At 36.7% G+C, this 18,283-nt stretch overlaps 2 protein-coding genes across 3 annotated transcripts in view; one reads left to right on the top strand and one right to left on the bottom strand.

The window, feature by feature from the left end:
* The first annotated feature begins 1,146 nt into the window (after positions 1–1,146).
* Positions 1,147–9,750, top strand: scd (stearoyl-CoA desaturase (delta-9-desaturase)). The gene is made up of 6 exons (XM_077230834.1): positions 1,147–1,435; positions 1,589–1,810; positions 3,640–3,770; positions 4,232–4,437; positions 5,490–5,722; positions 8,197–9,750. Exons 2-6 carry the CDS (start codon positions 1,603–1,605, stop codon positions 8,394–8,396), a joined length of 978 nt encoding a protein of 325 aa, XP_077086949.1. The 5' UTR covers positions 1,147–1,435; positions 1,589–1,602; the 3' UTR covers positions 8,397–9,750.
* A 1,538-nt stretch (positions 9,751–11,288) lies between these two features.
* The window catches only part of sec31b (SEC31 homolog B, COPII coat complex component), a 39,940-nt gene continuing 32,945 nt past the window's right edge, over positions 11,289–18,283 (bottom strand). The window contains exons 22-27 of one of the 2 annotated variants that reach the window (XM_077230843.1): positions 17,927–17,965; positions 16,562–16,620; positions 15,842–15,967; positions 14,991–15,110; positions 14,323–14,394; positions 11,289–12,862 (exon numbers count right to left, since the gene is read on the bottom strand). In XM_077230843.1, the coding sequence (XP_077086958.1) occupies positions 12,683–12,862; positions 14,323–14,394; positions 14,991–15,110; positions 15,842–15,967; positions 16,562–16,620; positions 17,927–17,965 (596 nt within the window). In that variant the 3' untranslated portion in view covers positions 11,289–12,682. The remainder of the gene's footprint in view (positions 12,863–14,322; positions 14,395–14,990; positions 15,111–15,841; positions 15,968–16,561; positions 16,621–17,926; positions 17,966–18,283) is intronic. The other variant, XM_077230844.1, reaches the window with a different exon arrangement.

Raw genomic sequence — 18,283 nt, 5'->3', positions numbered from 1 at the left:
CCTGTTAATAAAACACTGACCTGTTGACTTTTATATAACAGTGAAGCTACTTTGATCTTAAAAAACTTTACATAATTTACAGCAGTCAAAGTTTTAATAAAAAAAATAATAAATGAAAAAGAACAATCAGATAATATAATTTAAATATAATAAATTGTAATTTATTTATATTTATAAATAGGTTACAGTATATTAGCCTATGTATAATTATTCCTTTACATTTATATTATTTTATTATAATTTATTCCCTTTACAAATTCATAAAACATATTGGTAACACTATACAATAAGGTTTAGTTAGTGAACTAACATGATAATGAACTGCACTTCTACAGCATTTATTAATCTTTAATGTTAGTTTGAACATTTACTAATACATTATTAAAATACAAAGTTGTATTTGTCAATATTAGTTAATGCACTGTGAAATAACAATGAACAGCTGTATTGTTTCATAAACTACCTTTAACAAAGATTAACAAGTGTTACCAAAATATTTAAAGTAATTTATTTATAATGTAGCTATTTGATTATAATGTGTTCCACTTACAAATAAATAGAAAAAAGAGGATAACAGATTTCTTTTAAAAATAACCGAGTCAAAAAAGAATAACTTGTTAAAAAACGGACGAATTGGTGAATCGATTCCTTTACATTAACAGTCCGAACAAATCGATTCACAAAAAAATGAGTCGTTTTTGATTATATAAAACAAAAATCTACCTTGAAAACTCTGAGCGTGATGAAAACGTATCATATGAATGTTCATCTTCTCTATTGATTTGTTTGCAGTAGAAGTAACATCCAAAATTGTCCCTGTCAATTCATTTTAATGAATTGATTCATTTATTTAACATGCGTAGGCTTTCAATTAATCAAAAAGAGTTCTGAAAACTGAGCAAGGCTTTAGGAAAACACCTGGGTAACTGTAGTTCACTCGACATGTCACTCCTGTTATCAGTGTATCAGTATTTAGCATCATTTATGTTCGTTATAAAGTGATAATAAAAGAACCAGTCTTATTTGAAAATAATGACGAGCTTGTGAAGTGATGAAACAGAGCTCGTGGCCGTGACAGCACGAGCTCTGATTGGCTGGAGAGGAGAAACTCCTCGCCGGTGGGGTGAGCGGATTTAAGATATAAATACGCGAACCGATTCTGTTAGAAATTCGGTTGTACGGGGAACGCTGGTGTGAAGTTAAGAAAAAGAAAGCGAACATCAGATGAGCATCAGCCAATCCGTGCATTCCCTTTAGGGTGGTGTCAAACTCTCCGACCAATCACAGCGCGCTATATCTCCGCTCGCGACAGCACTACGCATCACCATCAACAGCAAGTGGTCACAAGCTAGTGTGTGTTCAGGATATTCTCTGCGTTCTTTTAATACGATCTTGCACGTGCGTTGAATTCACACACACCCTTTGCATCAGTCTGGTAAGTTTGGATGTTTATTCCTGACAAAATGTTTTTTTTTGTGGCGTCATGACCCAGTTTATTGTGGCTTCGCTGTCCTGCTGGTTCTGGTTCTGCTGCATCGCAGTTGTATTGAATGTTAGACTAACGGAAGTGTGTGTTTTGTGTTGACAGTGATCATCATCATCATGCCTGATATGGATATTAAAACTGCAGTTTGGCGTCCAGAGCAGTCAGTGGAGGACGTGTTTGACACCACATATAAAGAGAAAGAAGGGCCTAAACCTCCCGTCGTCATAGTTTGGAGAAATGTGATTCTGATGACTTTATTGCACACCGCAGCTCTGTATGGGCTTTTGCTGGTACCATCTGCATCTGTCTTCACACTCATCTGGAGTGAGTATTGAAATCAAACATTTGCACGTTTCAAAACACGTTTTATATCAAATCAATATTCTGTCATCATTGACTCACACGTTCCTTAATAACTAGAGCACGGAAAGAGATATTTAGCACAATGTTCCCGCTGCTCTTTTCCAAACAATTACTAATGATTCATGCACTATGTTTAAGTCACGTGTTATTTGAATGCATCTTAAATCTCATTCATATGTGCTTCTTTAGTATAAGATAAAATGACTGATTATATGCAAAGTAAAATCTTCTTTTAAAGCTGTGAATTTTTAATGCGGGTTAGAAAGTTTAAGGGAACATCAATATGTTCTCACTGTTAATTTTATGCACTGACTGTAAAAACTGCCTCTTCTAGCTCACGTTTTTTCGAACTGGTTTACTTGCATGTTTTTTATTTTCATGAATGAATGATTCCTTTAAATCACGTGTCTGAGGAGAGTTGTGCGCGTTATATATCGGGAAAAAAGGAAACACCCAGATTTCTTTTGGTTGACAAAAGCCCATTTTTAAGTGGCTCTTCCCATTAAGTTTGGGAAGATGTTTTGCACATGTTACGTTCCCAAATGCATGTTTAAAGCAACCCAAACTCAGAGATGGAGAAGCATTTATTGCGAATCGACACTGAAAACACTAGCCAGAAATGATCTGTTATGTGTAAATAAACACTGTGCTGAGTTTCTCTCTGAAACACGCAGTGCATATTCATTTCAATTGCACAAAGCCATAGAGGTGTGTGCGATTATACATCGTATACGATAATATTGTGATTGTTGTTTTAATGATGTGTGATCTGACATTATGGAGTATGTCCCTCACTTTACAGAAACAGACAGATCGCACGCTTACACTGTGATGTTGTCTAGTAGGTTAGACTAGTGCGCTTAAGCATTTACAGCGTGATTTACTCTACTAAAATGCATTTATAATGCCCTCAATATTTAAAATAAGAGGCAAAAATACCTCTTTATGTCTTTTATATTTATATAATTTAAAATAGTTAATCAATATCACATGAAGAGTGACGTTTTTCTCCAAATATCAGCAGCATGATTACACACGTGATATTGATTTAATGCAACAGTTCAATAAACAAGAAGTTAATATTAAGTGACTTACATTTTTTGTTCTATTTCCCCAATGAAAATAGTTCCAAACAAAGCCACAGGACTGTTTTGCATCTCTGAGCAACACACAATTTGTTTCATTACTGAATGAATGAGTTGGTTAAATGAATCATTCAATGACTCACTCATTAAGACACTCAAATGTTTTATTCCTGAATGAATCGGTTGAAAGTTAATGACTCGCTCATTAACAGTGATGTGCTGCCACCTATTGGCGGTTTTAATTTCACATTTAAAGGATCTTTTCATATTTTAAATAATTTCTAAATATCATTATTCATGGTTTTACATTTAAAAAAGCCAAACATAATTTATGCAGGTTAAATGCATTGATCTGCTGCATTAAACAGTCTGTGTAAATGCATTTAAATGCCACGTCAGAAGCAGATTCTGTGTCTCCTCTGCATTGCAAAGATTAATAACACGCTCGGAAAAAATATCATCTAATTATCATTTTTGAGAAAATCCCAGAAAATATCCTGTTACTTTACTAAGGATGAGTTTTTCAAGCAAAATACAGATGATTTACGAGATGCATAAAGTCCAGGTGTGTCATTGAACTGACGTGTGTGAAAGTCAGACATGTGCATGAAAAATTAATCATTAGTTTTGTGGCTCTGAGTAGCTGCATTAATTTTTCAGGTTATGTGCATAAGTATACAATGGCTTGTTGTTTGTTTCCCGCAGCGTTCGGATGTTTCGTGTTCAGCGCCCTGGGAATCACCGCTGGCGCTCACAGGTTGTGGAGCCACAGATCGTATAAAGCGTCTTTACCTCTCCGGATCTTTCTGGCCTTCGCCAACTCCATGGCTTTCCAGGTGAGACTCTGTAAATGAAGCTGGAAGCATCTCGGGTTCACAGAGACAGATTCCTCTGTCATGATTGCATACATTAGTATAGAGTTGAGAGACTGTCGAAACACACACACATTCACTCTGACTGTTTTCCATAAGTTAGAATAATACAGTAGTCAACATTTGAAGTGGATCAAAAAAAGTTAATCAAAGTTGTCCTAAGACAAGAACGGGTATTGTTCAAAATTCATGTATAACTTTGATGAAAGGTTTTGATCCACTTCAAATGTTGACTACTGTATTATTCTATACATTAGTCTGGGATCAAACATGATTAAAACCTCCATATAAAGGTCATTATTTGTGCATTAACTGTTAGATTTGAAGGAAGTCGCTTTAAAGATGTAGTGTGTAATTTCTGTGTTACTGAATCGCAATGTTTTCCGTGTAGAAATGCCTCATTTAATCTGCTTTCTCTGCTTTAGAATGACATCTACGAATGGTCACGTGATCATCGCGTTCACCACAAATACTCTGAGACGGACGCCGACCCTCACAACGCCGTGCGGGGGTTTTTCTTCTCTCACATCGGCTGGCTTCTGGTCCGTAAACACCCTGACGTCATCGAGAAGGGACGCAAGCTGGAGATCAGCGACCTGAAGGCCGATAAGGTCGTCATGTTTCAGAGGAGGCAAGTCTGAAATCAACTGTCATTGGTCACTTAAAGGTGCAGTGTGTGAATTCTAGCGGCATCTAGTGGTGAGGTTGTGAATTGCACCCAACAGAAGTTATGGTGGCTGACAGGAAGTGATGTCGTCGTCTGAGACAGCAGAGAGTAGCCAGTTAAGCAACGAGGTTTCTTTACAAAGATTAAGTAAAAAATTATATTTCCTTAATTATTTGGTAAAAAAAACTGTTATTGCGAATATTATAGTAGGGGTGTAACGGTACAAAAACATGGCGGTTCGGTTCAGACCTCGGTATTGAAGTCACGGTTCGGTATTTTTTGGATGTAATAAACACTCAAATAAAAAAAAAGTTCTTTAAATTGCACATAAGGCAGGTTTTGTATTAACTTCTAAATCTAATTATAAAGTACATTTTCTACTCCGATTCATTTTTGAAAGATAATCATTTACGCAGTGGCTGTCATAACTTGTTTTCATGACAAATTTATTTAAACATACATTAAATAATCCAGACATCACTACCAGGTTAAGAAAAATATAATGAATCGGCTAATATAGTGCGTGATTCTCTCTGGTGTTCTTTTTGAATTTAGGGTTTTCATAAGCTGTAAGCCATAATCATCAAAATTATAACAAATAAAGGCTTGGTATATCTCACTTCGCATGTAATGAGTCTATGTAATATATTAAGTTTCACCTTCTAAGTTGAATTACTGAAATAAATGAACTATTGCAGGATATTCTGATTTTTCGGGTTTCACCTGTATTCATTGTGCGACTGCATGCACCGTCTGTACCGTACGGTTCGGGACGAATACATGTACCGTTACACCCCTATTGTTTATTATTGTGTCAGTGTTTTATTCGCTGACTTTAGCTAGCATCTTTGCACGAAGAACAACACGGTGAGGAAAAGCGTTTGTCCGTTTAGGGCCACCGTAGAAACAAGTCGATGTGTGTAGATAGAAACGGCCCATTCTAAGCTAATAAAAACATAACGGTTCATTATGTAAGGTCTTTATACTAAGTTTGATTGAACTCTTGTGATTCTCAGGTTCTACAAGCCGTCTGTGCTGTTGATGTGCTTCTTCTTCCCGATGTTCGTGCCCTGGTTCCTGTGGGGCGAGTCGCTGTGGGTGGCGTATTTCGTTCCTACCGTCCTCAGATACACACTCGTGTTGAACTCCACCTGGCTGGTCAACAGCGCCGCACACATGTGGGGAAACCGGCCCTACGACAGCACCATCAACCCCCGGGAGAACAGATTCGTCACCTTCAGTGCCATCGGTACGTCTCACACACTCCCACAGTCCAAAGCTAGGAAAACAGCGCTCACACGGACAAACTTCAGCTGAAACTCTAACGGTAGAGATGAGAAGAGAAGAAAAAAACAGCCAATTACTTTCTACCTCAAGGAGATGAAGATTATTTTTAGGACAATTCGGCCCATTTAACCTCAAATACAGCCAACAAACAATACAGAGAACATATAAATGCAAATATACAGGGAACAGATTCATCACCGTCAGAGCCATAGGCCATGAAAAAAAGTCAATTTGATTCTACGTCAGGGAGCTGAAACTTATTTTTAGGACAATTCGGCACATTTAACCTCCAGTTCAACTTCTCAGTGATGTAATACAAAACAAACAATGATGTACTAGTTCAAATATTTATACATCATGGTAAGTGTTTGATAAACTTTTTTCATTTTTACTGACGTTATTTTATAAATCATTGCGTTTAGTAAAATAAGACGCTAAGGAGAATCACAACTGACAATATTGAGAATAAAAAAATAATAAAATGTTGATCATAATAATTGTGAAAGAAAACTGTCATGAAAATCTATCATGGATTAAATATAAAGAAATACATCTAATATAATAAGTGTATAATTTAATTTAAGAAAATGGCTCTCTTTATGAATGAGTCATTGAATCACTGGTTCAATCGATTGATTCGCTCAAAACACTGATTCGTTCAGAAATGAAACCCTGCTGTGTGTTCCTCGGAGACGCACAACACTTCTGCTCTGCATTTATTGGTAATGTTTTAATAATATTGTGTCTAAAATATAACACAATATTAACTTATCTATTGAACTTTTGTATAAAATCAATTTCACATTTGCACTTGTGCTATTCGGAACACGAACATCACTCGTGTGATATTGCTGAACTTTATCATATATATAAGTATAGGAGACAACAACTCATACATGGACATTTTTGCCCTGATATCTTGAATTTGAGAGCCATTTTCTATAGGCTCCATCACGCAGAGCTTCATATTAATCACAAATCAACTAATTATAATATTAAAATTCATCATTCATGACTCATCAGTCATGAATGCTTTAGATCTGAATGTGCAGAACTGTGAATGTTTCATGACATCGCTCAACTATATCATAATATAAATATGAGACGAAAAACTTTTTAATTTTTTAATGAAAATTATTTTCTAAATAAGAAATTTTCTAAAAAACTCTGTTTGTGGCGTTAAAGGTCAAAATAAGTGAGTCATTCATTAATTTGATTAGTTCAAACGGCTGATTCATTCAGAAATTAATTAAAATGTCTCTCTTTATGAATGAGTCATTGCTTCACCTGACTGATTCACTCAAAACACTGATTCATTCAGAAACGAAACTCGGAGATGCACAACACTTCCGCTCTGGATTTATAGGTAATATTTTCATTGGGGAAAAAGTGGCTAAAATGTAACATAATATTAACTTATCTATTGAACTTTTGTATAAAATCAATTTCACATTTGCACTTGTGCTATTCGGAACACAAACATCACTCGTGTGATATTGCTTAACTTTATCATATCATATATATAAGTATATGAGACAACAACTCATACATGGACATTTTTGCCCTGATATCTTGAATTTGAGAGCTATTTTCTATAGGCTCCATCACGCAGAGCTTCATATTAATCACAAATCAACTAATTATAATATTAAAATTCATCATTCATGACTCATCAGTCATGAACGCTTTAGATCTGAATGTGCAGAACTGTGAATGTTTCATGACATCGCTCAACTATATCATAATATAAACATGAGACGAAAAACTTTTTAATTTTTTAATGAAAATTATTTTCTAAATAAGAAATTTTCTAAAAAACTCTGTATGTGGCGTTAAAGGTCAAAATAAGTGAGTCATTCATTAATTTGATTAGTTCAAACGGCTGATTCATTCAGAAATTAATTAAAATGTCTCTCTTTATGAATGAGTCATTGCTTCACCTGACTGATTCACTCAAAACACTGATTCATTCAGAAACGAAACTCGGAGATGCACAACACTTCCGCTCTGGATTTATAGGTAATATTTTCATTGGGGAAAAAGTGGCTAAAATGTAACATAATATTAACTTATCTATTGAATCGTTGTATAAAATCAATATCACATTTGCACTTGTGCTATTCGTAACACAAACATCACTCGTGTGATATCGCTCAACTATTTCATGATATAAATATGAGACAAACTCACACAGTGGCATTTTTGCACAATATTAACTTATCTATTGAACTGTTGGATAAAATCAATAAAAAACGGCACACGTGTGATATCGCTCAAGTATATCATGATATAAATATGAGACACAAACATTTTTGCATTAGAAAGGCTAATTTCGTCTAGTTTGCGTGGTGGAAAACCCCTTTAGTCTGCTCTTAGATTGCATATTAATGATTCGTCCCCTTTTGTGTGATCTGATGTCCTGGTTTCATTCCTCAGGTGAAGGCTTCCACAATTACCACCACACGTTCCCCTTCGACTACGCCACCAGCGAGTACGGCTGGAAGCTCAATCTGACCACATGTTTCATCGACCTCATGTGTTTCCTGGGCCTGGCGAGCGACCCGAAGCGCGTGTCCCGGGACGCCGTGAACGCTCGAGTCCAGCGAACCGGAGACGGGAGTCACAGGAGCGGCTAACCTTCAATCCCATCATCCCTCAATCCCAAACAACTGCCAGCCGGAAAACAGGAGGACAATCGGTCCTTCCAGTGACGGGGAGTTTCGACGACAGTGTTGAAGCTTCTGCTTTAAGTTCAGATGATAAATGTTCTTTATCCCAGTCTAGCCTGTGAAGCTTTAACGCGGGGATCCGAGCTGTTTGTGTAGCGCTTATTCAGATTTAGTTTCCGGCTTGTCGATATCTTTGACACCCCAGTCTGAGCTTCAGTAGCTGACGTGCCAGTTTTACTCAACGCAGGAGCGATGCAACGACCCCGTCACCCAGGCATCTTAGCAAATCTAGCTGTGCAATTTGGGAGAAATAAAATCTATTTAATATTTAACAACAGCTGCACCTTAACGAATCAAGCGATCGTATTTAATAATTTAATATTGCCAAACTGTTTTGTTGCCATACTTGCACAAATTATCCATGTTTTGGAGAACTGTTTGAATCTGTATTAATGATGCTTTATTTCTACGTGTTTGATCTCAGCACAGAAATGTGAAACGGTTCGTGAGTTTTTTGTTTTGTTTTTTCGGGATGGAGGTCAGCTTTACTTGCACGCCTGCTGTGAGTAACGTGACGTATAATTTCATGTTGTGACGTTGACGTTGAATCCAGAAGACGGAGTGAATGCTAGAGGCCGCGTGACAATGATTGAGCGTGTTGATTCTTGTACTGTAAAATGTATAGTTTGGTTTTGTATTGTAATTAACTGTGCAACATCATCCAGATTTGTTCCTACATTAACGTTTTCATCTTCTAAAATACATCTGGAACGTTAATGTAAGCATGCTGTATTAATACAGAACTCTTTTCTATTGCATATTAATACAGACGGAAACACTTACAGTAATTATAATAATACAGGCTTTGCTGGTATTATTGTCCAGATTGCCAAAAGCGTTTGTTGCATGCGTGCCGAACCGTGATGTTTTCACCTGTGTGTTTAATCAAACATAATGTATTTTCAGAGATTTTTCAATGCTATTTTTCCATGTTTCGATTTCCTTTGACAAGTTGCACGTAGTTAAATAGTTTGGCAACCTTTAAAACGATTTGGATTGTAATTCCTTCCAGACTTTACAGTGACTGAAGACGCCACTGTTCCTCTCACTGGACAGATCGCCTTATTTTCACTCTGACTCTTGTGACTCGAGAGGCTGAAAAGCGGTTGTGATATTTCTCATGCTGTTTGGAAGAAGCCGTTGGCTCTTAAAACTAATATGATGTTCTTGTTTGTGATAACAGCCTGTAATAGTGAATAGACTCTTGTTTCTTAATCTATTACTGGAAATAAAGTCTCAAGCAAAGAGCTTCTCAACTTTCTGACACGTGCACTTCATTTCCTGATGTTCTGTGTTTTTGGGACATTCTTTTAGCAGTTGTAACAACATGAAATTAACTGGATGAAAAATATAGGAACAAAATTCATAGCCATTACTCATTGAGAAATTTACAAACCAGGTAAAAAAAAAAAAGATCCATCCTTTGACATGTTTATATTATTACAGTGCGTTATTTTCACAGGTCATAATTAGTCCTGCATGTCTGAACTCATCTGTAAGTGCAATTTATGCTGTTAAAACTTTCTTAGTTGACATAGTCACTGCAGAAACAGTTCTGGCACTCATATTCATTCTATACATAATCATATTTTAACTAATAAATATATTACGTTTTTTTATTTTAAAGATGTAAGCAACGGAAGGCTATTATAAAGATAAAGGCTACTGATTAATGCCATAACTAAATATAAACTATTTTATTAATGCCGTTCGGCGTTATGTAAATATTCACATTTGGTAAAGCACACAGTAGTGTGTTATTCTCGGTCATTGCGGTGCTGCGTCACAACGTTCACAACATCCCGGGAATTTCAACAGCAGATCAACGTCAGCCAATCAGCATCGCCGTGTGACTCCGGTGGACCAATCAGCGAGCAGTTCTCGAATGTTCAATGCAGCGCTGAAATGAGACGTGATGTCCATGAACGGCTCAGTTTGCGGTTTCAAACCGGTCACATTCTTTCAGACTCTCACGCAGTGTGTGTGTGTGTGTGTGTGTGTTTGACACACCCCGTTAGACCCACCGGAAACACTCATAATCAACTTCTGATGTGTTTACGGAGTCCTCTATGAGCGATAGTGCAGTTTCTCCCTCAGAAAAGACGATGCGTCATACAAGCAAGATAAAATAGAATTTGATACATTTAATTTGGTCTAAAATAGTATAATATAGTAGTATAAAATAGTATAATATAATTTATTGATTATTAAGATGCTCTGGCTAGTGATAAAATATTTTTTGGAAAGCAAGTATCGATTATTACCGACTTTTTGTATTATTATTATTATATTTTGTATAGTTTCTTTTTATGCTTTCTTTTTATTGTACAGCACTTTGTTGCAACTCTATTGCTTTTGAATGTGCTATAGAAATAAATTTGGACTTGACTTGATTATGCATGTATTGGGTTTTAAATAAAGAGAAATGGGCTGTTAAACATGTTTTACGTGATGTAATGAATTGGAAAATGTTTCTTTCTCGCCCTCTACAGGATAAAACCAAAATACTAAGAACTGCAAATGCAGAAAATGACTTGATTTTAATCCTCATTTCAATAGAGATCGTCTTTACTGAGCCCAATGATTTATGTGTGAAATTATTAGTTCATTTTAATATGATTCCATCAGTCTTTCCTGCACCAGATCAAGCTCATGTGTTATAGTTGGTTTCATCACAAAAACAACTGAACATTATTCTGAAGAATGCTGATATTGTTTTCATTCATCTTTAATTGCCCATTAGAAGTGTTAAAAGTCAAGCAGTGGACATTAAGAAAAAAAACTGAGAGACACCGATCATTTATGAAAGTTCTGTATTTTATTTTTCTTCAAGTGTTTTCAAGCTTCATTAATGACCTCAGAATGAATCAGTTTCAGACACAGAACATTGACATTTTCAGCAGAACATAAACGCATAAAAAGATGATCTAGTTTATCAGATTAACTGTTTAGTTGCATTCAGTTTCTTTGCAGTTATTGTAGAGATTTAAGACTCTGTCAAGAACACGTCCATGTCAAAGACCAGGCGAAATTAAATATATTTATAAATTATACGATTATTTTTAGGACTATTAATATTCAATTTCAATGCATTTCTCATTCCCAAAAAAAGAAAAGTATTTATACATCATATGCATGTTGCGCACCATTTAAACTGAATAAAAAAAAAATAGAATTGGGGGAATTACAAAAATATGCAAAAGTAAAAAAATGAGTAATGAGAATTTTGCTGTTTTACTGTCAATATGGCATAACGCAAAACAAAAACAGGCTTGATTTTCTTCAATGATTTTGACCCGGACGTGTTTTGGACAGATTCGCGTGTTTCCGTCTCTAAGTATCCAGATCCGAGCAGAATTCAGGTTCCACACTTTCTACAGGAGTGTAGAGGAGAAACAGCAGTGCAGATCAAGCATCAAGTGCAATATAAAACCAGCTTCCTTCACACTAAACAAAATCACCCCCACAATTCATCAATCAGTCAGTAATCACCCTTATCCACTAACAGTAACTAAACTACAGACAGCATCAGATCTTTAATAACAAAACCCAGTTCATGAACCGCGTCCAGAACGAACCCGTGCTCGTGTGTTTCTCACGCTGAATCCAAAGCCACAATGATTTTACAAATGATTCGATCCGCTCACGTGTTACGATCATTCTTAGACAAACTGTTGCATTCAATTGAACACATCACGCAATAACGGTTTACGATAACGCGTTCCCAAACTAATCGAATGCAACAATTTGCACATTCTGCTCTTGTATTAAGGCTTATTCTTTAAATGTTGCGTTATCAGTTTCTGCACATTCTCAGAGTCTCGCGTTGAAGTCAATGCAATTCGTTCCGCTCGTTTTCAGATTGCATACAATTCGACACACGTTAAGCAATAATGGTTTTACGCACGATAAAGCTGATCAAACTGATTTGAATGCGACAATTTACCCAAATTAGTTCAGCTTGTGTATTAAGGCTTATTCTTAAACTGTTGCGTTATCAGTTTCTGCACATTCTTGGGATCCGCTCGTTTTTAGACAAACCGTTGCACTCAATTCAAACACATGATACGCAATAATGGTTTTCTGAACAGTCGTTCTGCTTGTGTTGGATGAATAAGAAGGAAAGGGACCAGCAAACGCACGAGAACAGCAGTAGTGGGATACTAACGCTGGATTGGCTGAGTTCTGACGCGTCACACGGCCAGTTTGTTGCCGATGGTCATGAGCACCTTGAGGACGGGCATGAACGCGGAGATCTCGCTGAAGTTGCTGCTGCTCACGACCTGTGTGTGAGCCTCCAGACCATGCAGATAGTTGCGTTCGCCGACACAGCGGCTGATCTCGTGCAGGCCGCCGAGGATGCTGGGAGAAAGCTGACGGGGCGAAAGAAAACACCAGTTTTATACACATAGAGAAACCTTAGAGACTCAACCAGGGTTCGTACAGACTCTAAAATGAAATTCGAGGACTTTTCAAGCATTACATTTTTGTTTTTAAGGACTAAAATCAGAGATCACACTTATCTGTACTTTAGCTGTGGTTCCCAACCTTTTTTTTTGTCTGAGACCCAATTTTTTCCCAAGATAATATTTAGGGCCCGCTTCACATTTAATGATATCGTCGCTCTTGTAAGCTTGCAGCAAGGATGGCAAAATGTTGTTTTTAAACAAACAGTATGTTTATTACTATAAGCAGATATGTTTATGGAGCTCCTTCTCTCTGTTGATGTCTATGAGGAGTCACTGGGTTACACCGCAGCGGTGCGACCCGAACCAGTGTAAAATAGTCCCAGTATAAACACTTATTATAGGTGTACCATAGTGACTAAGGATAAGACAAAAACACGGTTTGGAAAATGGATTCATGATGTACTCGCTCATTATATACATTTTGTCAATTTTGAACAAAAACAAGTTACGGACTGCTGCTTTAATGCTCACTGTTCAACACTTTTCAAAATATGGGTTAGAGACTCAAGCAGGGTTTAGTATGTCCAACTTTACATTAAATATACTCCGGTAAAGCGATACGATACAGAAGTGAAGCTTTGAATCAACTGAACCAATCGCCTCAAAATGATTCACTGTTTTGAAGTGCTGGAAACACACGCTGGTCAGAACAGTTTAAACGCGCACAAAAACAGGGTTCACACACACACACACACACACACACACACACACACACACACACACACACACACACACACGCGCACGCGCACGCAGTCAAATAAAATTCCAGGACTTTCAAAGGACTTTAAGCACTACTTTTTGATTTTCAAGGACTAAAATCAGATATCGAACTTATCAAACAATATCTTTATTATCTTTCAAATTCTAAAAAATGTAAATAGATCGATAAAAATAAACTAATAAAACAAAATGGTACAAATAAAGTGCAGCAGGTGCAATGTCTGCGGTCACTTTAACCATGGACAGGATACTGTGACAGAGATATCGCTTTCCTTATTCAAACTGAGTTTTTCCTCCCATGAATATATGATTGACTTTCACTGTATCACATACTTGGATATATTTATATGAGCAATATCACACTCATAGCCATGTGAAATGCTTTTATACATTCATATTCATATACATATATCTCAGATCAGCTGCAGCTTTGATTTTGTGTGAAACGATTGTTTATCGACAAAATTAAACACTAATTTCACAAATATTGTCTTTCAATAATTCAAGTCCATTTTCATAAATGTTTGTTTTCGAAGGTTTTCCAAGACTTAACTTTCAAAACGTCTAATTCGAGCACTTCCAGCTTTTTAAGGACGTTGTACGAACCCTTGCTCATCAGACGGGAACAAACGTCTTCTACTCACCGCTTGATCCCGCAGTTTGTCGTACAGACTCTCGAGTCGTTTGGAGGCGTCGTCAAGTTTGCGCTTCGTTTGCTGGAAAGAAAAATAATGTAAGAAAATGAGCTCTTGTCTTCTTATTACATGCACACAACTGTTTTTGGGATTAATGTGATTATGATGGTAGTGACAATAATAATGAAAATCTTACGTTTGAGAATGTAATTAATTTTTCACCTTCTCAAATCAAAAATGTGGATATTAATTCTGTATACAGGACATAATATAATAATAGTAAAAATAGTGAAATATTACTACAATGTAAATCAGCAGTTTTCTTTGTGAATATATAGTAAAGTGTAATTTATTCCTGTGATCAAAGCTGAATTTTCAGCATCATTACTCCAGTCTTCAGTGTCACATGATCCTTCAGAAATCATTCTTATATGATTTATGAATATATGATAAACATTTGTGATTATTATCAATGTTGAAAACAGTTGTGCTGCAATGTCATGACAAAAGATTACAAAATATTTTATTGCAAAAGATTGTATCGACAAAATACTTTGTGGACAGGTTATAAACCTGTGCACTGATTCCAGAAGGTTGCATAAATCCTGCCAATCAGATAAGAGTTATGCTGTGTGTGTGAGTGTGTGTGTGTGTGTGTGTGTGTGTGTGTGTGTTACCGGGTCTGCGGCGGCCAGCTGACAGCGCTGAACTAAACTACTGAAGGTGGTCTTGATGATCATGTGTTCGGGGGGGATTTCCTTCTGTCCCACTCGCACCGCAGGAAGCTGCTGTAAAGACTAGAACACACACGGGCCGAATCAAGCACTCAGATCACACTAAGGCTGGCAAATCAAAATGTGAATTTCAAATATTCACCAAAAAAAAAAAAAAAACATGCATTAAAACTTTTGCTGTGTCGAGAGGCGTGCGAGACATGGTGATGATGATGTTATTGACGCGTTTTTGTTAACTTATCATTTATTAACTAAATAAATGGCTTATAAATGCAGCGTAAATATAATTTAGCATAAAAAAAATCCCCTAAAAACAAAATATTATCAAACTAAAATATAGTACATTTATTTCATTGACAAAAATAAAATAAAAAATTTGCAAATTTTTCACAGACACACAAAGAGCACCGGAGGGTTCAAATTTTTTGTGTCAAGATGCGCGAGACATGATGATGACGTAACTGACGCAGTGTGTTTATGTGAGCTTATCCAGTTTACAGCGCAGTGCGGCGCCATTGTTAATTTGAAAAAGTGGTTTATTTAAGAATAATTGTTTCAAAAGTTAATACCCTTTAAAAGTGAATGTCATTCATTTAAATAAAAGATGCAATGCTTGATTTGGTTTATATTTGCTTATTGCGCCCTCTTGTGGGAATAGGAGACGATACAGTACTTTTTGCCTTTAGAATATAATTAGAATTTTGCTAATATTTAGAGTTGATCTTTTCAGCCATTTTGACAGCCTTAGATCACACTAGCACATCTGAAGCGACTCTAACATGATGACCTCTGACCTGTATGTTGGGCTCCTGAGGGGCTCCGGGCGGCACCTGGACTCGGTCCTGTTGCGCAGGATTCTCCGTTGGGAAGCCCATCACCGGCGCTGTGATCGGAGCAGGAGGAGTGTAGTTCTCTGGCAGCTGTACAACACAAACATACACACAAACACTATAAATCATAGAAAAATATGGCTGTAGTGTCCGTTACATCAGCCGGATTCAGTGTTTCTGCAGAGCGTTTTTGAAGCCCAAAGTGGGCGGAGCCGGCCGTCGCCATCTTGGCAGCGCGTCACTCCCGGATAACAGAACATGTGCAGCGAGGCGGATTAGCTGAGGTGACGCTAACAGACAAACGCTAGTAGTGACATCAGCGGTAATCCACCTGTCACTCAAGTGGCCACGCCCTTAATTATGCACAACTTTAAGGCTTAATATAATTCAAACGGTTGAGTTATAAAGAAATTCACCCGCCTCACAGTCGTCATGAAGGGCAAAATTAGCGATATAGACCAAAACCACTTTTTGCACCAGACTGTAAACATGTTTTTTTCTGCTGTAAAGTTGGGGATTTTAACATGCGAGTCTATGGGATTAGACTGACTCTAGTGGCCAGTCGATGAACTGCAGTTAAAGTCACTTCAGTGTCGGATTCAAGAGAGAATGTAGGACTCATCATATTGTTTCCCATTAAATACATTATAATCGGTATATAAACATCATTATGCAAATATATACCTTTTTCTTGCGTTGTCCTGAGCGTACAGCTGGAGGGTCGTTCCACCCGTCACGAGGCGCTGAACAGAGAAGATTCACAGTCACCAAAAACATGCATGTAAATAATAATGCATGCATCAATAAAGCAGCATCCAAACTCATCTGGACACTAAAGTCACACTTATAAATGTGTGAATGTCATCGCATGACTCCACGACTACTCATTTATATTACAGGAAGACCCACACACACACTCCATCAAGCCAAACATGTGACATACAGGAGTGTGTCAGGTTTGAAACGCTAAATCAACAGATGCACTAAAGTGCCGGATTTACACTACCGTTTGAAGGTTTAGCGGTCAGTAAGAATCAACAAGATTGCAATAAATAATTGTAAATATTTAACAATTATTTACATAGTAACGTCACTGGTGTCCCTTGCCAGTGTTATTTTTTTAGTACTATTTTAATACTGTTATAGTATTTATTGTGATACTTTTTTATTTGAATATTACGTGTATTTAATTTTAGTTTAAGTCCTTTTATTATGTATGGTTGTTAGCTAATAATTAATTAGCTTTAATTTATTTTGACCAAATGTTACAAAAGATTGTATTTAAAATACATGCTGCTCTTTTCAACTTTCTATTCATCAAAGAATCCTAAAAAATAAAAAGTATCACGGTTTCCACAAAAATATGTTTAACGTTGATAATAATCATACTGGTTTCTGAAGGATCATGTGACACTGAAGACTGGAGTAATGATGCTGGAAATTCAGCTTTGATCACAGGAATAAATTACACTTTACTATATATTCACGTAGAAAACAGCTGTTTTAAATTGTAAATTTTTTTAAAAATATTTTCTGTACTGTTGATCAAATAAATGCAGCTTTGATGAATAATCTTACAGACCCCAAACTTTGAACAGTATTAATAACTCTCCTTCCTCTTAATCTGTCAGATTATATCATCATATAATGAAAAACTCACACAGCAAACTTGCAAACAGTCTTCAGAAGCCACACAAACATGATTACCCATGAGCCTCAGGGAGATCACACAGGAAGCTCAACACGATCAGTGTGGCATTATTCTGACAAACAACTCATAATCTGTCAGCATTAAATATTAGAAGAGCCGATTTGAGGAAGGCCTGTTCCTATGAAGCACTGAAACACACACTCAATGCTCTGTTCTGAAGCATACACACACACACACACTCCTGAAGCTTGTAAACAAACACAATGTCTCTGTTCTGAAGCTTATAACACACACACACACACACACACACACACACACACACACACACACACACACACACACACACACACACACACACACACACACACACACACACACACACACACACACACACACACCTTCCTCTTCACTCTGGTAAGTCAGCCATGGGAAATATCCTGGAAATCAAACAGCAGGAACAATATTTCAGAGACACTACAGAGGAGTTTTCAACTCCCAAAAAGCAAATGGCCAATTCTGTGATTTCTGTCATCATTTATTCTCAACAAACCTGTGCAACTTTCTTGTGGTGCCTTTTTTAAATTATTATCATCATTAAACATTAATTATTTATTTTTGGTCTTCCTGAAGAGAAACTTTCGACGGGTTCTGTGAGTAAAGATGTGTTTTTGCGGTTAAAAACGTGAGACGCAGATCTAGAGACGCGTTTTAAAAAGTTATTTTAACTTGAGTTCCGCGTTTTAGAAAGCCGTGTA

This window comes from Siphateles boraxobius, unplaced genomic scaffold (assembly GCF_051911475.1).
Source record: "Siphateles boraxobius isolate OS27281-9 unplaced genomic scaffold, OSU_SipBor_1 151, whole genome shotgun sequence".
Classification (NCBI taxonomy): Eukaryota; Metazoa; Chordata; class Actinopteri; order Cypriniformes; family Leuciscidae; genus Siphateles; species Siphateles boraxobius.
This window is presented reverse-complemented; position numbering and strand designations above follow the sequence as displayed.

Bases quoted from the DNA above. Each gene is read 5' to 3' on its own strand.
- scd (XM_077230834.1), top strand. From the start codon at position 1,603: ATGCCTGATATGGATATTAAAACTGCAGTTTGGCGTCCAGAGCAGTCA. The intron at 1,811-3,639 runs GTGAGTATTGAA...TGTTTCCCGCAG, and splicing joins TGTCTTCACACTCATCTGGA to CGTTCGGATGTTTCGTGTTC. The intron at 5,723-8,196 runs GTACGTCTCACA...TTCATTCCTCAG, and splicing joins CGTCACCTTCAGTGCCATCG to GTGAAGGCTTCCACAATTAC.